Source organism: Cololabis saira, chromosome 19, assembly GCF_033807715.1.
Source record: "Cololabis saira isolate AMF1-May2022 chromosome 19, fColSai1.1, whole genome shotgun sequence".
NCBI classification, from domain to species: Eukaryota; Metazoa; Chordata; class Actinopteri; order Beloniformes; family Belonidae; genus Cololabis; species Cololabis saira.
In genome coordinates this window covers 37682426-37699538 of record NC_084605.1, presented here as the reverse complement: position 1 = coordinate 37699538, position 17113 = coordinate 37682426, and the positions used below count along the sequence as shown (strand labels likewise).

Here is a 17113-nt window from a genome sequence, read left to right as displayed (position 1 = left end):
TAAGATAACATCCTTTAGTCCTTTATTCATGCCTCAGTGGGTAAATACACTTTGAGCAGCAGTAGTACACACAACACACACATGCAGAGAAAAGGGATAAAAAAATACAAAAATATATAATTAAAAAATATAAACAGTTTATACAGGAGAAGAAAATAGCTCAGTATGAGATAAATAATTGCTCGGGGGTCATGCTCTGGAAAGATCCTAGAGACAACTTCTGCAATAAACGCTTTATAAATAAAAATGAATTGAATTGAAGTAGTCGTAGTATTTGTATTATAGTCCATAATAATAGGTAGTAGAAGTAACGGTAGTAGTTTTTATCATTATTATTATTAGTAGTAGTAGTATTAATATTTACATTCATTTCATGGTGTAGTCTAGCATTAAGACCAAAACATATCTTCATCTGCTTGTCTGGATTTCTTACCGTAACAGGGTAACGCTGAAATTGGTCGGCATCCAAATAACATTGGCTCTGGGCCCCGGTTTGGTCATTGGTAGGAACGTCAGCAGCTGGACCAGAGAAGGATTCAAGCATTCATTCATTAGAAGCTCTTGTTTAGAGACAGCTGAACTACAACTGCTGTTATCCACGATGTCTGGTGCTGCTACTGGACCACAGCTACAGAAACAAGAGGTGAAACAACCTGCAAAGACTTGCTTTACTACAAAAAACAAACAAAAAAAGATCTCACATCAACTACAGCACCTCCTGGGCAAGACTCCTGGGTGATCTCGGCCTCTCCATCTCCGATCTGTACGCAGTACTCGAGTTGTAAAAAACAATCAGGGGGGATGGTGGATTTTATCATATGGGGACAGATAATTTGTGCTGATTACAAATAATATAATATATTACAAATAATAGCAGTGACCAAAACACCTGCAGAAATACTGCAGGAATGACATAGCAGCAGTTAAATGCAGCCTTCTGTAAGCTTTAAATATCCACTGGGCTTACATCAAATACATCAAAACACAACAATAAAAAACACTTTTCTGAACTTATCAATATGACTCTGTCCTTCACAGGATAAGTAACATGGATCACTGCAAAAACTCACAATCTTAACAAGAATATTTGTCTTATTTCTAGTTAAAATGTCTCTTTAGTAAAAGAAATCTCATTACACTTAAAACAAGAGTCATCACTGGAAAAAACAACAATGTTCACCTGTTTCAAGTAGATTTTCACTTGAAATAAGTAGAAAAATCTGCCAGTGGAACAAGATTTTATTGCTTGTAATGAGAAGATAAATCTTGTCCCACTTATTTCAAGTGAAAATGTACTTGAAACAGGTGAAAATTGTCATATAAGTTATTTTTCTGGTGTTATTTTTCTGGTGATGACTCTAAATGTTGAAATAGCAGTAAAACCACATGCATTGATGAAATGACATAAGGGATGGAAAGGAGGGATGGCAGTTTTACAGGGGGGATGATTTGGACCGTTTTTATTTCAGGGGGGATGATTTGGACCGTTTTTATTTCAGGGGGGATACCATCCCCCCTCATCCCCCCTCAACTCCAGTACTGGCTGTACGTCTCTGAGGTGAACTAAAACCGCAGCAGACCAGAGGAAACAGCGGGGTATCAAAACTGAAGCCAGAAGTCCAGGACAGTTCATCCTGATAGACTCACGTCAGTCTCATTTCTACCTCTTGGCCTTCTCCGTTTCACACATTCATACGAAAATTTTGCCAATCAATATACAGAAATTTTTCAAAAATTTGAAAAAAGAGAAAATAAGTATAACTTAAAAGGAACAGAGATCTTTAAAAAAACAAAATTCAGGACGGAATTAATGGAACGTTGTGTTTCTGTAAAAGGTATCAGTTTATGGAACAATCTGGATACAGAAGCCAAAGAATGCAAATCAAACATTACATTTAAAAGAATAATAAAAGCCAGTTTGATGAAGAAATATCATATAATTGTTAAAGCAGCACAATGTAACTTTCAGCTTTTGTTGAGTTTGGCGGCTCCTTTGGACCAAAGCGGTAGTGCTTTACCAGAAAGAACTACATTTCCCATGAGCACCAGCGCGTACTGCTGGAAAACTCCTGTCCACGTCGCTGCATTTGTTTTGATGAGAGAAGACGGGACAGACTTTCAAAACCACTTTTCTGTTTTCAGCGGTCGTTTGCAGGATGGATAGTGAAGAGGTAATGTATCTATTTTTGGCTAAACAATATATCACTACCCTTTCCAGAGCAAGTCACGCTTTCTGACTTCATAACAAGACCAAAACACACCGAGAACCTCCTCCTCTGTGGTTCTGCTGGTTTCTACATGAACTCCACTAACGTGCACTAACTTAACAACCTTCTCCCTTCACAGCTGCACGTCTGTCTCTCAGGAAGTCACGATTGTTCCACGAGTGTTTCATCAATACTTCCATTCATCATCCAGGTGGAGCAGCATGACCAAGCCCTACACCATCAACAAGATGTGAGGGACGGCTGAGTCTGCACTTGTGACTCAGGGACTGGATGAGCAGCAAAGATGCTGCTGGACTGGAGACATCAGGGACACCAGGTGTGATCAGCTGTGGGTCTGCATCAGCAGATGTGCTGAGGAAAAGCCTGAAACACCTGATGATGCTGAGAAACACGACTGAGGACGAGACTCTGACATCTGCTGGTGGTCCAGTCAGTCCACATCAGTCCACATCAGTCCACAACAATCAGTACTGGAGTTGAGGGGGGAAGATGGGGGATGGCATCCCCCCCTGAAATAAAAACGGTCCAAATCATCCCCCCTGAAATAAAAATGGTCCAAATCATCCCCCCTGTAAAACTGCCATCCCCCCTTTCCATCCCTTATATCATTTCATCAATGAATGTGGTTTTACTGCTATTTCAACATTTAGAGTCATCACCAGAAAAATAACACCAGAAAAATAACTTATTTGACAATTTTCACCTGTTTCAAGTAAATTTTCACTTGAAAAAAGTAGAAAAATCTGCCAGTGGGACAAGATTTATCTTCTCATTACAAGCAAAAAAATCTTGTTCCACTGGCAGATTTTTCTACTTATTTCAAGTGAAAATCTACTTGTTTTTTTCCAGTGATGAGTCTTGTTTTAATTGTAATAAGATTTTTTTACTAAAATGAGACATTTTAACTAGAAATAAGACAAATATTCTTGTTAAGATTGTGAGTTTTTGCAGTGATCCATTTGACTTATCCTGTGAAGGACAGAGTCATATTGATAAGTTCAGAAAAGTGTTTTTTATTGTTGTGTTTTGATGTATTTGATGTAAGCCCAGTGGATATTTAAAGCTTACAGAAGGCTGCATTTAACTGCTGCTATGTCATTCCTGCAGTATTTCTGCAGGTGTTTTGGTCACTGCTATTATTTGTTCATTCATTCATTCATTCATTATCTTACCCGCTTTATCCCTTGCGGGGTCACGGGGGGCTATTATTTGTAATATATTATATTATTTGTAATCAGCACAAATGATCTGTCCCCATATGATCAAATCCACCATCCCCCCTGATTCTTTTTTACAACTCGAGTACTGACAACAGTCCACAACAGTCCACATCGGTCCACATCAGTCTTGTGCTGCAGAGGGTCTTCAAAGTAAATGGATTTTTATCCATCTTTTCCATTACATCTAAATAAAGTCTGACAGGAGGCTTTTCTCTCACTTTAGAAGTTTGTGTTTAAATCAATCAAACAATCTGAACTTGTGGAGCTTCTGCGTTCATGTCTGTAAATATATATGTTGATGATGTACAACACCTGGGGCCTGTACTACGAAGCGGGATTTGGGGTTAGCGAGGTAACTTCAGGTTTAACCCTGGGTTTTCAGGACTACGACGGTGGTTCACTTCTTAGCGGGGCACATCGCCATGGTAACTTATGCTGAACCGCTAACCTGCTCCGGAGCAGGTTATGTTCCAGATACAGATCGCCGGGTGTAAAAGCACCGCCCACTGACCAATCAGCTCTCTTGGAAAATGACATGCCCTTTCGAAGAGAATCCAATGGAGCTCTGTGCGCGGATCGTGAGAGGATCCCTCCGAAGAGAACGCGTATTCAGGGACCGCCAAAACCCCTTTGCTTTCCCTGATGAGTACCTGTATGAACGATCCAGAAAAAAAGGAAAAAAGAGGTGGAGGAGAAAATAAAAAATAAATCAATCAATGAATAAATAAAACAAATCATCACCCAAAATCCGATGTACAGTCAATCCAAAACTAATACCAATTAAATAAATAAATCAAGAAGAAATGAAAAAGAAGATGCATTTGTAAGGGGATAGCAAAAAAGGGATTTTCAATTTCGTCCCTCGAACATTCTGAGAAGTCACTTTAAAATACTAAATACCCCCTCCTGAAAAAATAAAAAATTAAATAAAATAAATAAAAAAACCCAATTCTTTGGTACAGCATCAGCACAAGTTATCGGTCAACAACAATAGTTATAGAACCAATATATACAGACTGTTTCAGAAAATTAGAATATTGTGATTTTCTGTAATGCAAACACAAAAACAAAAAAAATGTCATACATTCTGGATTCATTACAAATCAACTGAAATATTGCAAGCCTTTTATTATTTTAATATTGCTGATCATGGTTTACAGTTTAAGATTAAGATTCCCAGAATATTCAAATATATGTTTATATCCCTATGAATTTACGCATTTATACAGTCAGCGATCTTTTGCCAGCTGTCTTTCCTGCATTTTGCAGCTGCAACTGTGTTGCTTTTTGCCTGTATTATATGCCTATACTCATCATATTTCCGTAAAATTATTGTTTGCTCTTCACTACTGAAATAAGCGGCTCTGACAGCGGACTTCTCCATGCTTGCGATTGGTCATGCGCTGAAAACACCGCCCCTTTTATGTGCACGCGCTCATATCCAGATTGGAGAAACCTGGGTTGATATACCGAGTTGATAACCACCGTCGTGTGACCGCTTAGCGTGATTGCAATTGTCCCGCTTAGTGAATCTGGATAAGGAAAAGATATCCTGGATATGTTGAACTTGCTTCGTAGTACAGGCCCCTGGTCCCGGTTTCACAGAGAAGGCTTAAGCCTAGTCTCAGACTAAAATGCTGTTTGAGCTGGTTTAACTTTAAGTCACTTGCACAGACATATCTTAAAATAGTCATAGATTTAGTCTGTTCTGGATTAAACAAAGCCAATTGCAAGAGGGTGGATTAGAGCTACTCTAGGACTAAATTGAAGTTTATATTAATCCTGCAAAGAGGCAGGTTTAACTTCAGCTTAGTACTGTTTGTGAAAGGGAGCACAGATGGTTTGGGAGCATGGAGTATTTGGAATATCTAAATAAAGACCAATATTCGCTACAAATACTTGTAGATAGGAGTAATCCATTGAATCAGTTTGATGAAATAACTTTCCGAGACCGCTTTCGTATGTACAAGGAAGATGTACTGGAGATAATTACTTTGCTTGAGCCTAGACTTTCCTCCATGTCTCAAAGAGGAAGGCCTGTACCCAGTTCTCTCCAAGTTCTGATCACTTTGAGATTCTTGGCATCTGGAACCTTTCATCGTGAAACTGGTGATTTGTTTGGTGTCAGTGAAGCAACAGTGTGTAGAATAGTTCACAATGTCTGCAGTCCCATTTGTGAACTGAGAAATCTGTACATTAAGTTCCCTGATGCTGCTGAGCAAGCCAACTATAAATCGCGATTCTACGAATATGGGAACTTCCCAGGAGTGATTGGCTGTATTGATGGATGTCATGTTGAAATCAAGTGTCCATCAACTCCTGATGCTGAGGAGTACAGGAACCGTAAGAACTGGTGTTCCATCAATGTTCAGGCTGTATGCACTCCAAATTTAGGGTTTTCAAACATTGTTGCCCGTTGGAAGGGAGCAACACATGACTCAAGGATTTTTCACAACTCTTCATTGTGTGCTCAGTTTGAGAGAGGGCAACATAGCGGAATACTAATTGGTGACAGTGCATATGCGCAGAGTTCCTATTTATTCACACCTTGGCCACATCCCACAACAACTGAGCAGCAAAGATACAACAGAGCTCATATTCACAGACTAGAGGGATGGTCGAGCGTATGTTTGGAGTGTGGAAAAATCAATTCCAGTGTTTACGCAATACACTTCGTTTTGAGCCGAAAAGATGCTGCAAGGTGATCATTGCTACAACTGTTCTGCACAACTACCTGAAGCTGCACAACTACCTAAAGCAGTATAATTGTCCTGACCCTCCAATGGAAGACCAGAATGATTCAGATGTGCCCATGCCAGTCCAACGAGGACTTGCACTCAGAGCTGCTTTCACATTGCAGTGCAATAGTGTGCTGAAAAATTAAATGAGAAACTCAACCAAGGCTGTCCTAACATTTAGGTTGTGGTGACTACAATACTCACACTCTTGTCAAGTGTATTTCATTACATTACATAGCTATCTCATGCATCTTTCTTTGAACAACTCTCTCTTCTAATTTCATATCCAATTCGACCTGTAGAATTCTCATTTTCATGTCATGCTCTTCTTTCAGATATTTCATTTTCTGCTCATGAACTTCTAAGGCTAACTTTTCATGCATTGACATCCTTTTTGGTCTCTGCTGGAAGGTTTTGGCAGCATCTTTTCTCTGGGATGCCATGCCAGATGTGGAGGGTGGACAGTCACTGTGCACTGGCTCTTCCACCAGGGTTAGAATAATTTCCTCTGGGAAAAGAACACCGTTAGATACAAAAGTGTGGTTACATTTTCGTTTGCATTGAATTCACTGCAAATGGCAGCCCAAGCATTGTTCGTCTTATGTTCAACAGCAGCACTATGCCGTTTACTTTCAATAATAGCATGATTTCCCAAAATTTGTTTAAGTAGAGTTTTTTTTCATACATAGTATAGTTCTTTGAGCGTGTTCTTTTAGCTTCAACCATGTTTGGTGTCAAAATTCCCTCCAGCAAAACTGTCCTCAATTCCGTTCCAGGTTTTTATGAACACCATTAGGCTAACAGACTGTGCTCCCACTTAGGCTAATGAGGTGTTCTCATTTAAGCTTACTCCAGGACTCCACAGTGTGGGACTAACTAAGACAAATATAAGCCACGCTCATGCAAGCCACTTAAATGACCTAGCTTTACTAGTCTGACTTAGGCCTACTCCTGGCTTGATATAAGCCTTGTCTGTGAAACCGGGCGCTGGGGTCCGTTTCACAAAGCAGGTTTAGTGAAAACTCTGAGTCTGTTAACCCTGAAATGAGGGAAACTCTGAGTTTTCCGTTTCACAAAGGGAGGTAACTCAAACCAGAGAAAGAGAGGTAACTCTAGCCTGTTTCACAAAGAGAGGTAACTTAAGCTCTCGGTCAGTTACCGTAGTAACAGACTCTCTGAATCTAACCTGGTCAGTTACCGTAGTAACAGACGCTCTGAATCTAACCTGGTCTGGACCAGGTTTATCTCAATGAACCTGGAGTTTCTCTGCGTCTCCTCCTCTTTCAGAGCCACACGCACATTTGTTTCCTCATTCATTCAGTCAGCAGGCGAGTTTTAGTGAAGTTCTGCCGTCTGTCATTAAAAACAGAGTCAGTATAAATATTAGAAGTCCATTGTCACGAACACGGCATGTCCTTTTGATGAAGACCCAATTGATGAAGGTGCAGAATTAATGCGCAGAGAATTAAATATTCGTCGGGAGATGGTTATCAGACCACGTAATACATGTATATTATACATAGTCTCATTACAGGCAAAGCAATATATGTTAATCCTTTATTTGTTATAATTTTGATGATTGAATTGTTTAATGATTTCATAATATATTCTAATTTTTTGAGATTTTTTATTTGGGGTTTTCATAAACTGTGAGCCATAATCACCAAAATTATAACAAATAAAGGCTTGAAATATCTCACTTTGCATGTAGTGGGAAATAATATTTGTTTCACCTTAAGTTGAATTTACTACGAATTAAGTTTTGCAATATATTCAAATTTTCCGACCTCCACCTGTATATTATTACATGAATAAATAAGAGCATATACAGGGGTCTCCAACTCCGGTCCTGGATCCACCTATCCAGCATGTTTTAGGTGTCTCCCTGCATGAACACACCTGATTCTAATCAATGGTCATCATTAACTTGTCATCAAGGTCTGGACAGTTCTGTTGCTGACACAGCTCCTTGTATCATGGTGTGCTGAAGCAGGGAAAGATGTAAAACATGCTGGATAGGTGCTCTCCAGGACCAGGGTTGGAGAACCCTGGCATAATATGTGTCTGTATTGGTTCAATACGGAACGCTACTTTTAATTCCCAATTACGGAACAATTCCGTATTTCAAGGGACGGGTGGCAAGCCTATTATCATAAACCTGTCCAAGTCATCAAGGAGTTCCACATGATGTAGAGATCTGTTAAATTAATTTTATATTATTCTGTGCTGCGGTGTTACTCTTTTTTCGAAAAACATGTTCAAATTCGCCGTATGCGCGCATTAAAATCTCTAATTCCATTCGGGTGAAAAAGGACACGGCGTGAAGTATGTGGATCTTCAGATGCAAACTAACGTTTCCTCAAAGGGATTTTGTAAATTGAAATGATAAATAAAGTTTAAAATAAAAAAAAGAAAAAGTATGTGGCTCTTTTGTGTCGCCGGTTGCCATGGTGAATCCTTGTATCAGCGCTCTACTGATGATGGCTTTTTATTTCCCTCACGCACGAGCTTAACTCCAGGTGAAACTACTTAAAGTTGAGTAAATTACCTCAAATCCGCTGTTCTGGAACCGAAAACTCAGAGTTTCCGATCTCAGAGTAGATCAACTAAGAGTTCAGGATTAGACTCAGAGTTTGTTGAACCTGCTTTGTGAAACGGACCCCTGCACACCAAGGTGCCTCGTGACTTTCTTGAGTGTAACAACATCAGAGGTATTTTTAGTTTGTTGTTAACACTTAAACACACTCCAAATACCATGTATAGAAACACTCTTCTCAAACATCTTAAAGAGTCTCATGTAGTAAAAAGAAAACAAACATAAATCTAATTCTGCTGTCTTTCTTTCATTGAGTAGAAAAGTTCCAACACTGACAAAAGATTTTTTCAGTTTGTTATTGATAGTAAGTTATCAATGAAATTACCAGGTGTTGAAAAGTGAGTAAAACATTTAAAGTGACTTATACCTTTAACATAAAAGACTATTGACCCACATTTAAGAGATAAAATTGTAGAAATGTGTTTAGAAAATGGTTCCTTTTGCTTGTTTGCAGAGATGACAAATAATCCTTCTCACTTTTTGTTTGTCATGAAAAAAAACAATGAAGACATTTAATTTTGTTGGAATACCTTTTCTTTAATTAATGACATTATAAAAATGTATTCATTTTAATTTAATGATTTGATTTAACAATGATATCAACAACAAAGCTAATTAGATGCTCTTTAAAGGAATAAATAAATCTATATAAATGAATAAATAAATAAATACATAAATAAAATGAAACCAGTAAAGTAAGAGTTTAGACTGAATCATCCTTCATGGGACAGGCGTAGAGCAGATTCAGCTGGAGGGGAGTAGAGTAGAGACCAGCTGGTCTGCTCTCAGGAGATGAGCTTTGGTTTCCTGTCTGATCAGCTCCCAGGCTGCAGCACTGTGGCCCTGGACAAAACACATATTACCATCATTATTACATGCATGGGTGTTAAAACGTCTAAAAATACTGCATTTACAACATCAGAATGAGTCTGATTCCTAAATACTCACCATCTTCTTTAAGATGTGATTGGTCAGTCTCTTGAAGTACAAGTGCAGCTTTGTGTTCTTCTTGTGGGCGGAGCTCCTTATCTACATGAATTACAGCAAGAAAAGTCTTTTAATTTATCTGTTTGACTTACATTTGTACGACGGAGTATTAGGACCAAACTAAGACACAAAAAATTGAAATTACGAAAATAAAATCATAGAATTACCAGAATAAATATCGTAATCGTAATATTACGAGAATAAATTCGTAATATATAATATAATATATAAATATAACTTCACAAGATATTCCTCATTTTAACACAGGGAGAAGATGCTCTTCCTGTTAGAGTTCTCATACATTACCACTTTATTCTGGTAATATTACGACTTTATTCTCGTAATGTTACGACTTTATTCTCGTAATATTATGACTTTATTCTATTACGACTTTATTTTCGCAACATTATGACTTTATTCACGTAATTTTACGACTTTATTCTCATTATATTATGACTTTATTCTTGTAATTTCAATTTTTTTTTTGTCTTAGTGTAGCCCTAATACTCCGTCGTACATTTGAGTTCAGAGTCAGAAGGTTTTATTAAAAGTAATGAAACTCTTGAAAGGTAACTTACACAGGAGTGAAGCTGATCTGCCTGTCTGTTCACAACGTTGAGAAAGTTCTCCAGCGTTTTCTCCTCCCATGATGCAGAGCTGTCATCATCCTCAAACAGGACACACACCTCCCTCAGGACCTGGACTGTGAACGCCACTTTATCCTCAGCCTGGAAGAGGGAGGATCAGATGAATACATGAATACATCCGTGCTGATCTCTGCTCTCAGATCCTTCATGTCTTATGTTGCATGTAAACAGCAGGTGAGGATGACTTACTGATGCTCTGGAGGTGTGGTTGTACAGGTGATGAGGGAAGGCCACGGTGTTCTCCTCAGTGCTGTTAGTGGAGTTATTCACCTGCATCACACACAAACACACCTCACATGTTCAGTATAGACACACTGAAAACAAATAAATCTAAGCGCATGTAAATATAACATACTTAAATCTGTGACATTAACAATTAAAAATGAAGTTTGTTGCTTTACTTGAATACATCTAGTTTTGAACTTAATCTGCATTTGTTCAAAAAACAAGACATTGTGCATTTTTTCCTTAACAAGCAGTATTTATGTAATCCCAGTAATCTTTTCATTTACACACAAACAACAAGCAATGATGTTGTATTTACTTTTCCTTTAACAATTTTTATCTATTGGGCAGATTGACGACCGTTTAGATGAAACATGCTTTATTTGTTTAAGTAGAACACCACAGTATAAAATATCTTGCTTGATCTACTTTAAAAAAATTAAGGCGACTTTTTCGCATGAGATTTTTATAGATCAAGATATAAACTACTCAATTTTTAGTGTGTACAAAATTAATTTGCAGGTAAAGTCAACTTAATTTTTGCAAGTAAAGTCAACTTAATTTTTTATTTCTTTTTTCTTTTTTTCCTCTTTTTTCTGTTTTTCTTCCTTTTTTCTCTTTTTTTCTTCTTTTTTTCTTTCCTTTTTTTCTTTTTTTTAAAGTCAACTTAATTTTGATAAATAAAGTAAACTTAACACAATTAATTCAATTCAATTCAATTTTATTTATATAGCGTCTAATACAACAGAGTTGTCTCTAGACGCTTTACAGAGACCCATACCCAGAACATGACCCCCGAGCAGATATTACATAAACAATGGCAGGTAAAAACTCCCCTAGTGGGAGAAAAACCTTAAGCCAAACAGTGGCAAGGAAAAACTCCCCTTTAGGAGGGAAGAAACCTTGAGCAGGACCAGGCTCATAAGGGGGGACCCTCCTGCCGAGGGCCAGACTGGTGGGTCAGGGACGGCAACAGCACAGCAGGCAGGTGGAAGCAGCAACGGGATGACCGGGGGTGGGGACCGCAGGCCAGCACACAGCTCCCGAAGCTCCGGCCCAATCAGCAAGTCCCAGGTTGGGGTGCAGGGTCAGGAAAAGACTTGTGCTCCGTAATGCAAGCTACAAGCCACCCACGGCTACCTGCAGGACAAAAGAGAGATAAAACAAAAGAGAGAGAATTAAGTTGACTGTACTTGCAAAATGTATTATTCACATACATAAAATTAAGTAGTTTATACAAAGACTAGTCTTTCTTGATCTACATAATAATCTCATGCAAAAAGTTGACTTATTTTTTTTAAGTAGATCAAGCACAATATTTGTATCAGTGCACTCCATCACACACACAGACACACACAGTACACTCTTCAACACACAGACACACACCAGTGCTCTCACCATCATCTCCAGGAGATCCAGGGAGTTCTCACTGTAGTCTCTGAATTTATGATCGATCCATCTGCAGCTCAGAGAGGAGCCTGAACTGTACACACACAGAAGCAGGAGAGCACAGAAAACCCCGGTGAGCATCTTTCCACAGGTACAAATCTCCTTTGTATGAAGCAAACTCGGATGTCTGAAGGTGTTCAGGTGCAGCAGTCATTTAAAGGAGCATTCTTGTTTCATTTTCCTGACGCCTACCTTTGGGAAATAACGCGCCGGCATGTCTGCAGCTCTGTACAGGTGTGGAGTCCCGATGTTAGGATGCGGATTAAGACACAACCACAACACCTTTTTCACTTGATTAAATGTTTAAAAAAAATAACCACACATTACGTTAACGAAAGGGGCTCTTGCAAACCCACAGAGATGCTCGGGTTTATTATTGAGTATATATATTTTTTTAATTATGTTTTTTCATAATGTCGGATACTTTAAACTGTATGTGTAAGTTGTTCAACCACAACATCTTTTTCACTTGAATAAATGAAAAAATACACACGTTAACGAAGGGGGCTCGTTCAATCCCATAGTACATGGTTGGGTTTATTATTAATTTAAATTATGTTTTTTTCATAATATATATATATATATATATATATATATATATATATATATATATATATATATATATATATATATATATATATATATATATATATATATATATATATATATATATATATATATATATATATATAGGGCCTATATATAAAATATGATTAAAAAAACATTCTCACGCGTATCTTATCCTTAACCATTGAGCTGCGCTGTAAATATGAAGTAGATATGAAGAAAGAGAAAGTGAAAGCGCGTCTGCGGCCTGCGCTCTGACGCGCGTTCCTGCGAACCTGTCAGCGACATTTCACTTCATTTCACCAGGAAAACGGTAACCAGTGGACATTAGGAATGTTGCAATAATTTTCTAATATATTTTCATGTCCTTTCTATTATTACTATTATTATTATTCATTTTCATGGAAATTGGAGGACGATGTGCAACAGAGAGTAATGGTTCTGGACTGGAACCCTCATCCGCTCTGAAGTCCCTACAAGTTATTTTAATTCATTATCTCTTCATTTTTTGGAATAATATGTTTATTTGAATTAATATATAGTTTTAATGTATTTATTGGAATACTGTATATTATCACCATTACTGCAACTTATTTAAGGTCTTAAAATGTCTGACATTAATGATTTCAATGGGACCAAAATTATCTCGATCTATTTCTCACTGAAATAATTCCTTTCAGACATTTTGACACCTTATATAAGTTGTAGTAATGATGATGATATACATGTATTTATTTATTTAGTTATTCTTTCAGGGCCACAGCCCTGACCGTTTTAACTCAAAGCTCATCTACTGGCAACTTTACTCCCCTCCAACTAAAATCTGCTCTCAGCCTATCACGTGAGGGATTTTGTTCATGTAATTGTTTATTTTTTTACGTCAGCTTTTTATCTGTTAACTAATATTCTTGTTTATAACATGATCTTTCACTTAGTTTCTGTTTATTTTTCTTTATGATAAAAATACATAGTTATTTTCTAACCTTATTAAACAAAACTGAATATTATTTTCAATTTATTTGCTGTTGCGAATAATAAAATGATATCCCTCATACCAGAAAAGTCATTGTTGTGTGTTATTCCTGACATAAACTCAACTCAGGTGGAATGAATTGTTATTTTAGTACAATCAGGAAAATCATCCTCCTAAACATGATTTACATAATATTTATTTTTCATATTACTTGAATTTATCATCAGTATTAATATTTGTCTTATTGAGTCAAACATTACAAGAACCATCACCTGTTCCTCTCGGCTTCTTGAGGTTCATCATGTTACTTTCTGCACACATTCTCTTGCTCTTTGTTCATTGATTAAAACACTCTTTCTCTGTTTAAAGCCCAACACAAAAGTATCCTGTTCTGACTGTTTTTGTCCTTCAAAACGTCCTTGAACCCAATCTGCCACTTTCAGCCTCGGGTGTCCTGTTGGCCATGTAATGCTGCCGAAGCTCCATGAGATGCCTTCTGTTCATGTATTATTCCAAGAAACAAAGAGATAAATAATGAAAATAACTTGTGTACAGAGAGTTACAGTAAGAGCATCAGAGGAGATGGTCAGGGATCCAGGCCCGGCTTCTGACTCTCTGTTGTACATCGTCCTCCAATTTTCATGAAAATGAATAAGTAAAGATAGAAAGGACATGAAAAATATATCAAGAAAAAGATTGCAACATTCCCAATAAAATAAATAAATAATAACAACCAGAGTCTAAAATCCAGCTCAGGCTGATCACTTTTCTAAGATGAAATACAGGACTGTCTCAGAAAATTAGAATATTGTGATAAAGTCCTTTATTTTCTGTAATGCAAAAATGTCATACATTCTGGATTCATTACAAATCAACTGAAATATTGCAAGCCTTTTATTATTTTAATATTGCTGATCATGGCTTAAGAAAACTCAAATATCCTATCTCAAAAAATTAGAATATTCTGGAAATCTTAATCTTAAACTGTAAACCATAATCAGCAATATTAAAATAAAAAAAGGCTTGCAATATTTCAGTTGATTTGTAATGAATCCAGAATGTATGACATTTTTGTTTTTTTTAATTGCATTACAGAAAATAAAGAACTTTATCACAATATTCTAATTTTCTGAGACAGTCCTGTAGAATATAATATGAATTAGTAAAATGGTGTTTCGTGCGGTTGTCCAGGTGATTTCCACTCAGTTTTATCAGGTAACCGTGTGTGAACATGAATGGGGCTTGTAAAATTATGAAAAGAAATGTGCTCAAATGTCCACTAAAAAGGCAATGGTGCGTCGAGGCTCAACTGGATGTCACCTAATGTCACCTAATGTCACGTCCAGCCTGGTTTTCCTGGTGAAATGAAGTGAAATGTCGCTGCAGGTTCGCGGGAACGCGCGTCAGAGCGCAGGCCGCAGACGCGCGCTTTCCTTTTCTCTTTCAGCTTCCTTTTTACGGAGCAGCAGGTAGATGGTCAAAGTCCACAGGAAGAGACGGGTGAGAGTATTTAGTTAATCATCTATCAAAATATATGTATATGCATGAAACAACTTACACATACTGTTTAAAGTATCCGACATTATGAAAAAAAAACACAATTGAAAGAAGTCTATTCTTTAATAATTCCGACCATGTCTGATTGAACGAGCCCTCTTCGTTAACGTAATGTGGTTTAAAAGAAAAAAACATTTATTCAAGTGAAAAAGATGTTGTGGTTGAACAACTTACACATACAGTTTAAAGTATCCGACATTATGAAAAAACATAATTAAAAAATATACTCAATAATAAACCCGAGCATCTCTGTGGGTTTGCAAGAGCCCCTTTCGTTAACGTAATGTGTGGTTATTGTTTTTAAACATTTATTCAATTGAAAAAGGTGTTGTGGTTGTGTCTTAATCCGCATCCTAACATCGGGACTCCACACCTGTACAGAGCTGCAGACATGCCGGCGCGTTATTTCCCAAAGGTAAGCGTCAGGAAAATGAAACAAGAATGCTCCTTTAAATGACTGCTGCACCTGAACACCTTCAGACATCCGAGTTTGCTTCATACAAAGGAGATTTGTACCTGTGGAAAGATGCTCACCGGGGTTTTCTGTGCTCTCCTGCTTCTGTGTCTGTACAGTTCAGGCTCCTCTCTGAGCTGCAGATGGATCGATCATAAATTCAGAGACTACAGTGAGAACTCCCTGGATCTCCTGGAGATGATGGTGAGAGCACTGGTTCCCACGATGTTCCTAAATGTATTGAATGTTATTTTCTGATACATGTGTTTGTTTATGGCAGGCTGACCATGACAGCACTGAGGATGCAGGGGAGAACACCGTGGCCTTCCCTCATCACCTGTACAGCCAGGCCTCCGCAGCATCAGTTAGTCATCCTCATCTTCTTTCTTTCTATCTTTCTTTTTTATGTCAAGACTGCAAATAGTTTAAATAAAATGTCATACATTCTGGATTCATTATAAATCAACTGAAATATTGCAAGCCTTTTATTATTTTAATATTGCTGATCATGGCTTACAGTTTAAGAAAACTCAAATATCCGATCTAAAAAAATTAGAATATTCTGGGAATCTTAATCTTAAACTGTAAGCCATAATCAGCAATATTAAAATAATAAAAGGCTTGCAATATTTCAGTTGATTTATAATGAATCCAGAATGTATGACATTTTATTTTTTTAATTGCATTACAGAAAATAAAGAACTTTATCACAATATTCTAATTTTCTGAGACAGTCCTGTATGTGTTTTTCTGCTTCTGTTCTTCCAGGCTGAGGATAAAGTGGCGTTCACAGTCCAGGTCCTGAGGGAGGTGTGTGCTCTGTTTGAGGAGGATGACAGCTCTTCATCATGGGAGGAGAAAACGCTGGAGAACTTTCTCAACGTTGTGAACAGACAGGCAGATCAGCTTCACTCCTGTGTAAGTGGGATTGATCATTTATGGATCTGTGGTTCCTTCACATGTGAAGACATCATGCAACATCCACTGCTAACAGTGCAGATAGCAAGTTTTCAGATGAACAAACAATGTGTTTTGAATAATATCAAGGTGCATTTTTGGTTCTGTCATTTAGATTGGAAGCCACAAGAAGAGAAACAGGAGGCTGCACATGTTTTTCAAGAGACTCTCACACAATGTCCTTGGACAAATGGTAAGTCTGCCTCTTTCTTTTAAATAACCTATTGATCCCTTGTACTTCCTTTCTTTAATCAGGATATCTTTCTTTCTACAGGGCCACAGTGCCCGAGCGTGGGAGCTGATCAGGCAGGAAGTCAGAGCTCATCTCCTGGCTGCAGACCAGCTGGTTGCATCCGTGCTCACCTCCAACTGACGTCTCTCATCTGTCACATGAACAATGTTTTAGCTCATTTATTTATTAAAATCACATTTATTTATGTATTTATGTATTTATTCATTTTATTTACTTATTTATTTATTTATTTATAGGGATACAGAAAAGTTAATCAGTTGTG

General features: G+C 37.5%; 2 protein-coding genes across 2 annotated transcripts; one reads left to right on the top strand and one right to left on the bottom strand.

Annotated features, from left to right (window-relative positions):
- Window positions 1-9477: 9477 nt before the first annotated feature.
- On the bottom strand, window positions 9478-12171 carry LOC133419251 (interferon a3-like). Its single transcript, XM_061708309.1, has 5 exons — window positions 12040-12171; window positions 10606-10686; window positions 10348-10497; window positions 9731-9811; window positions 9478-9625 (listed from the first exon to the last, which is right to left on the bottom strand). The coding sequence occupies exons 1-5, from the start codon at window positions 12169-12171 to the stop codon at window positions 9527-9529; spliced, it is 543 nt and encodes a 180-aa protein (XP_061564293.1). The 3' UTR covers window positions 9478-9526.
- A 3542-nt stretch (window positions 12172-15713) lies between these two features.
- Window positions 15714-16971, top strand: LOC133419243 (interferon a3-like). Its single transcript, XM_061708302.1, has 5 exons — window positions 15714-15845; window positions 15922-16005; window positions 16410-16559; window positions 16714-16791; window positions 16873-16971. The coding sequence occupies exons 1-5, from the start codon at window positions 15714-15716 to the stop codon at window positions 16969-16971; spliced, it is 543 nt and encodes a 180-aa protein (XP_061564286.1).
- Window positions 16972-17113: the final 142 nt, after the last annotated feature.

What these genes read in the sequence shown, in the direction of transcription:
- LOC133419251 (XM_061708309.1), bottom strand. Translation starts at nt 12,171, where the DNA reads ATGCTCACCGGGGTTTTCTGTGCTCTCCTGCTTCTGTGTGTGTACAGT. An exon ending in CAGATCAGCTTCACTCCTGT is followed by an intron (nt 9,812 to 10,347) that starts GTAAGTTACCTT and finishes TAATTCATGTAG; the next exon opens with ATAAGGAGCTCCGCCCACAA. An exon ending in ATCACATCTTAAAGAAGATG is followed by an intron (nt 9,626 to 9,730) that starts GTGAGTATTTAG and finishes TGTTTTGTCCAG; the next exon opens with GGCCACAGTGCTGCAGCCTG.
- LOC133419243 (XM_061708302.1), top strand. Translation starts at nt 15,714, where the DNA reads ATGCTCACCGGGGTTTTCTGTGCTCTCCTGCTTCTGTGTCTGTACAGT. An exon ending in GCCAGGCCTCCGCAGCATCA is followed by an intron (nt 16,006 to 16,409) that starts GTTAGTCATCCT and finishes CTGTTCTTCCAG; the next exon opens with GCTGAGGATAAAGTGGCGTT. An exon ending in ACAATGTCCTTGGACAAATG is followed by an intron (nt 16,792 to 16,872) that starts GTAAGTCTGCCT and finishes TTCTTTCTACAG; the next exon opens with GGCCACAGTGCCCGAGCGTG.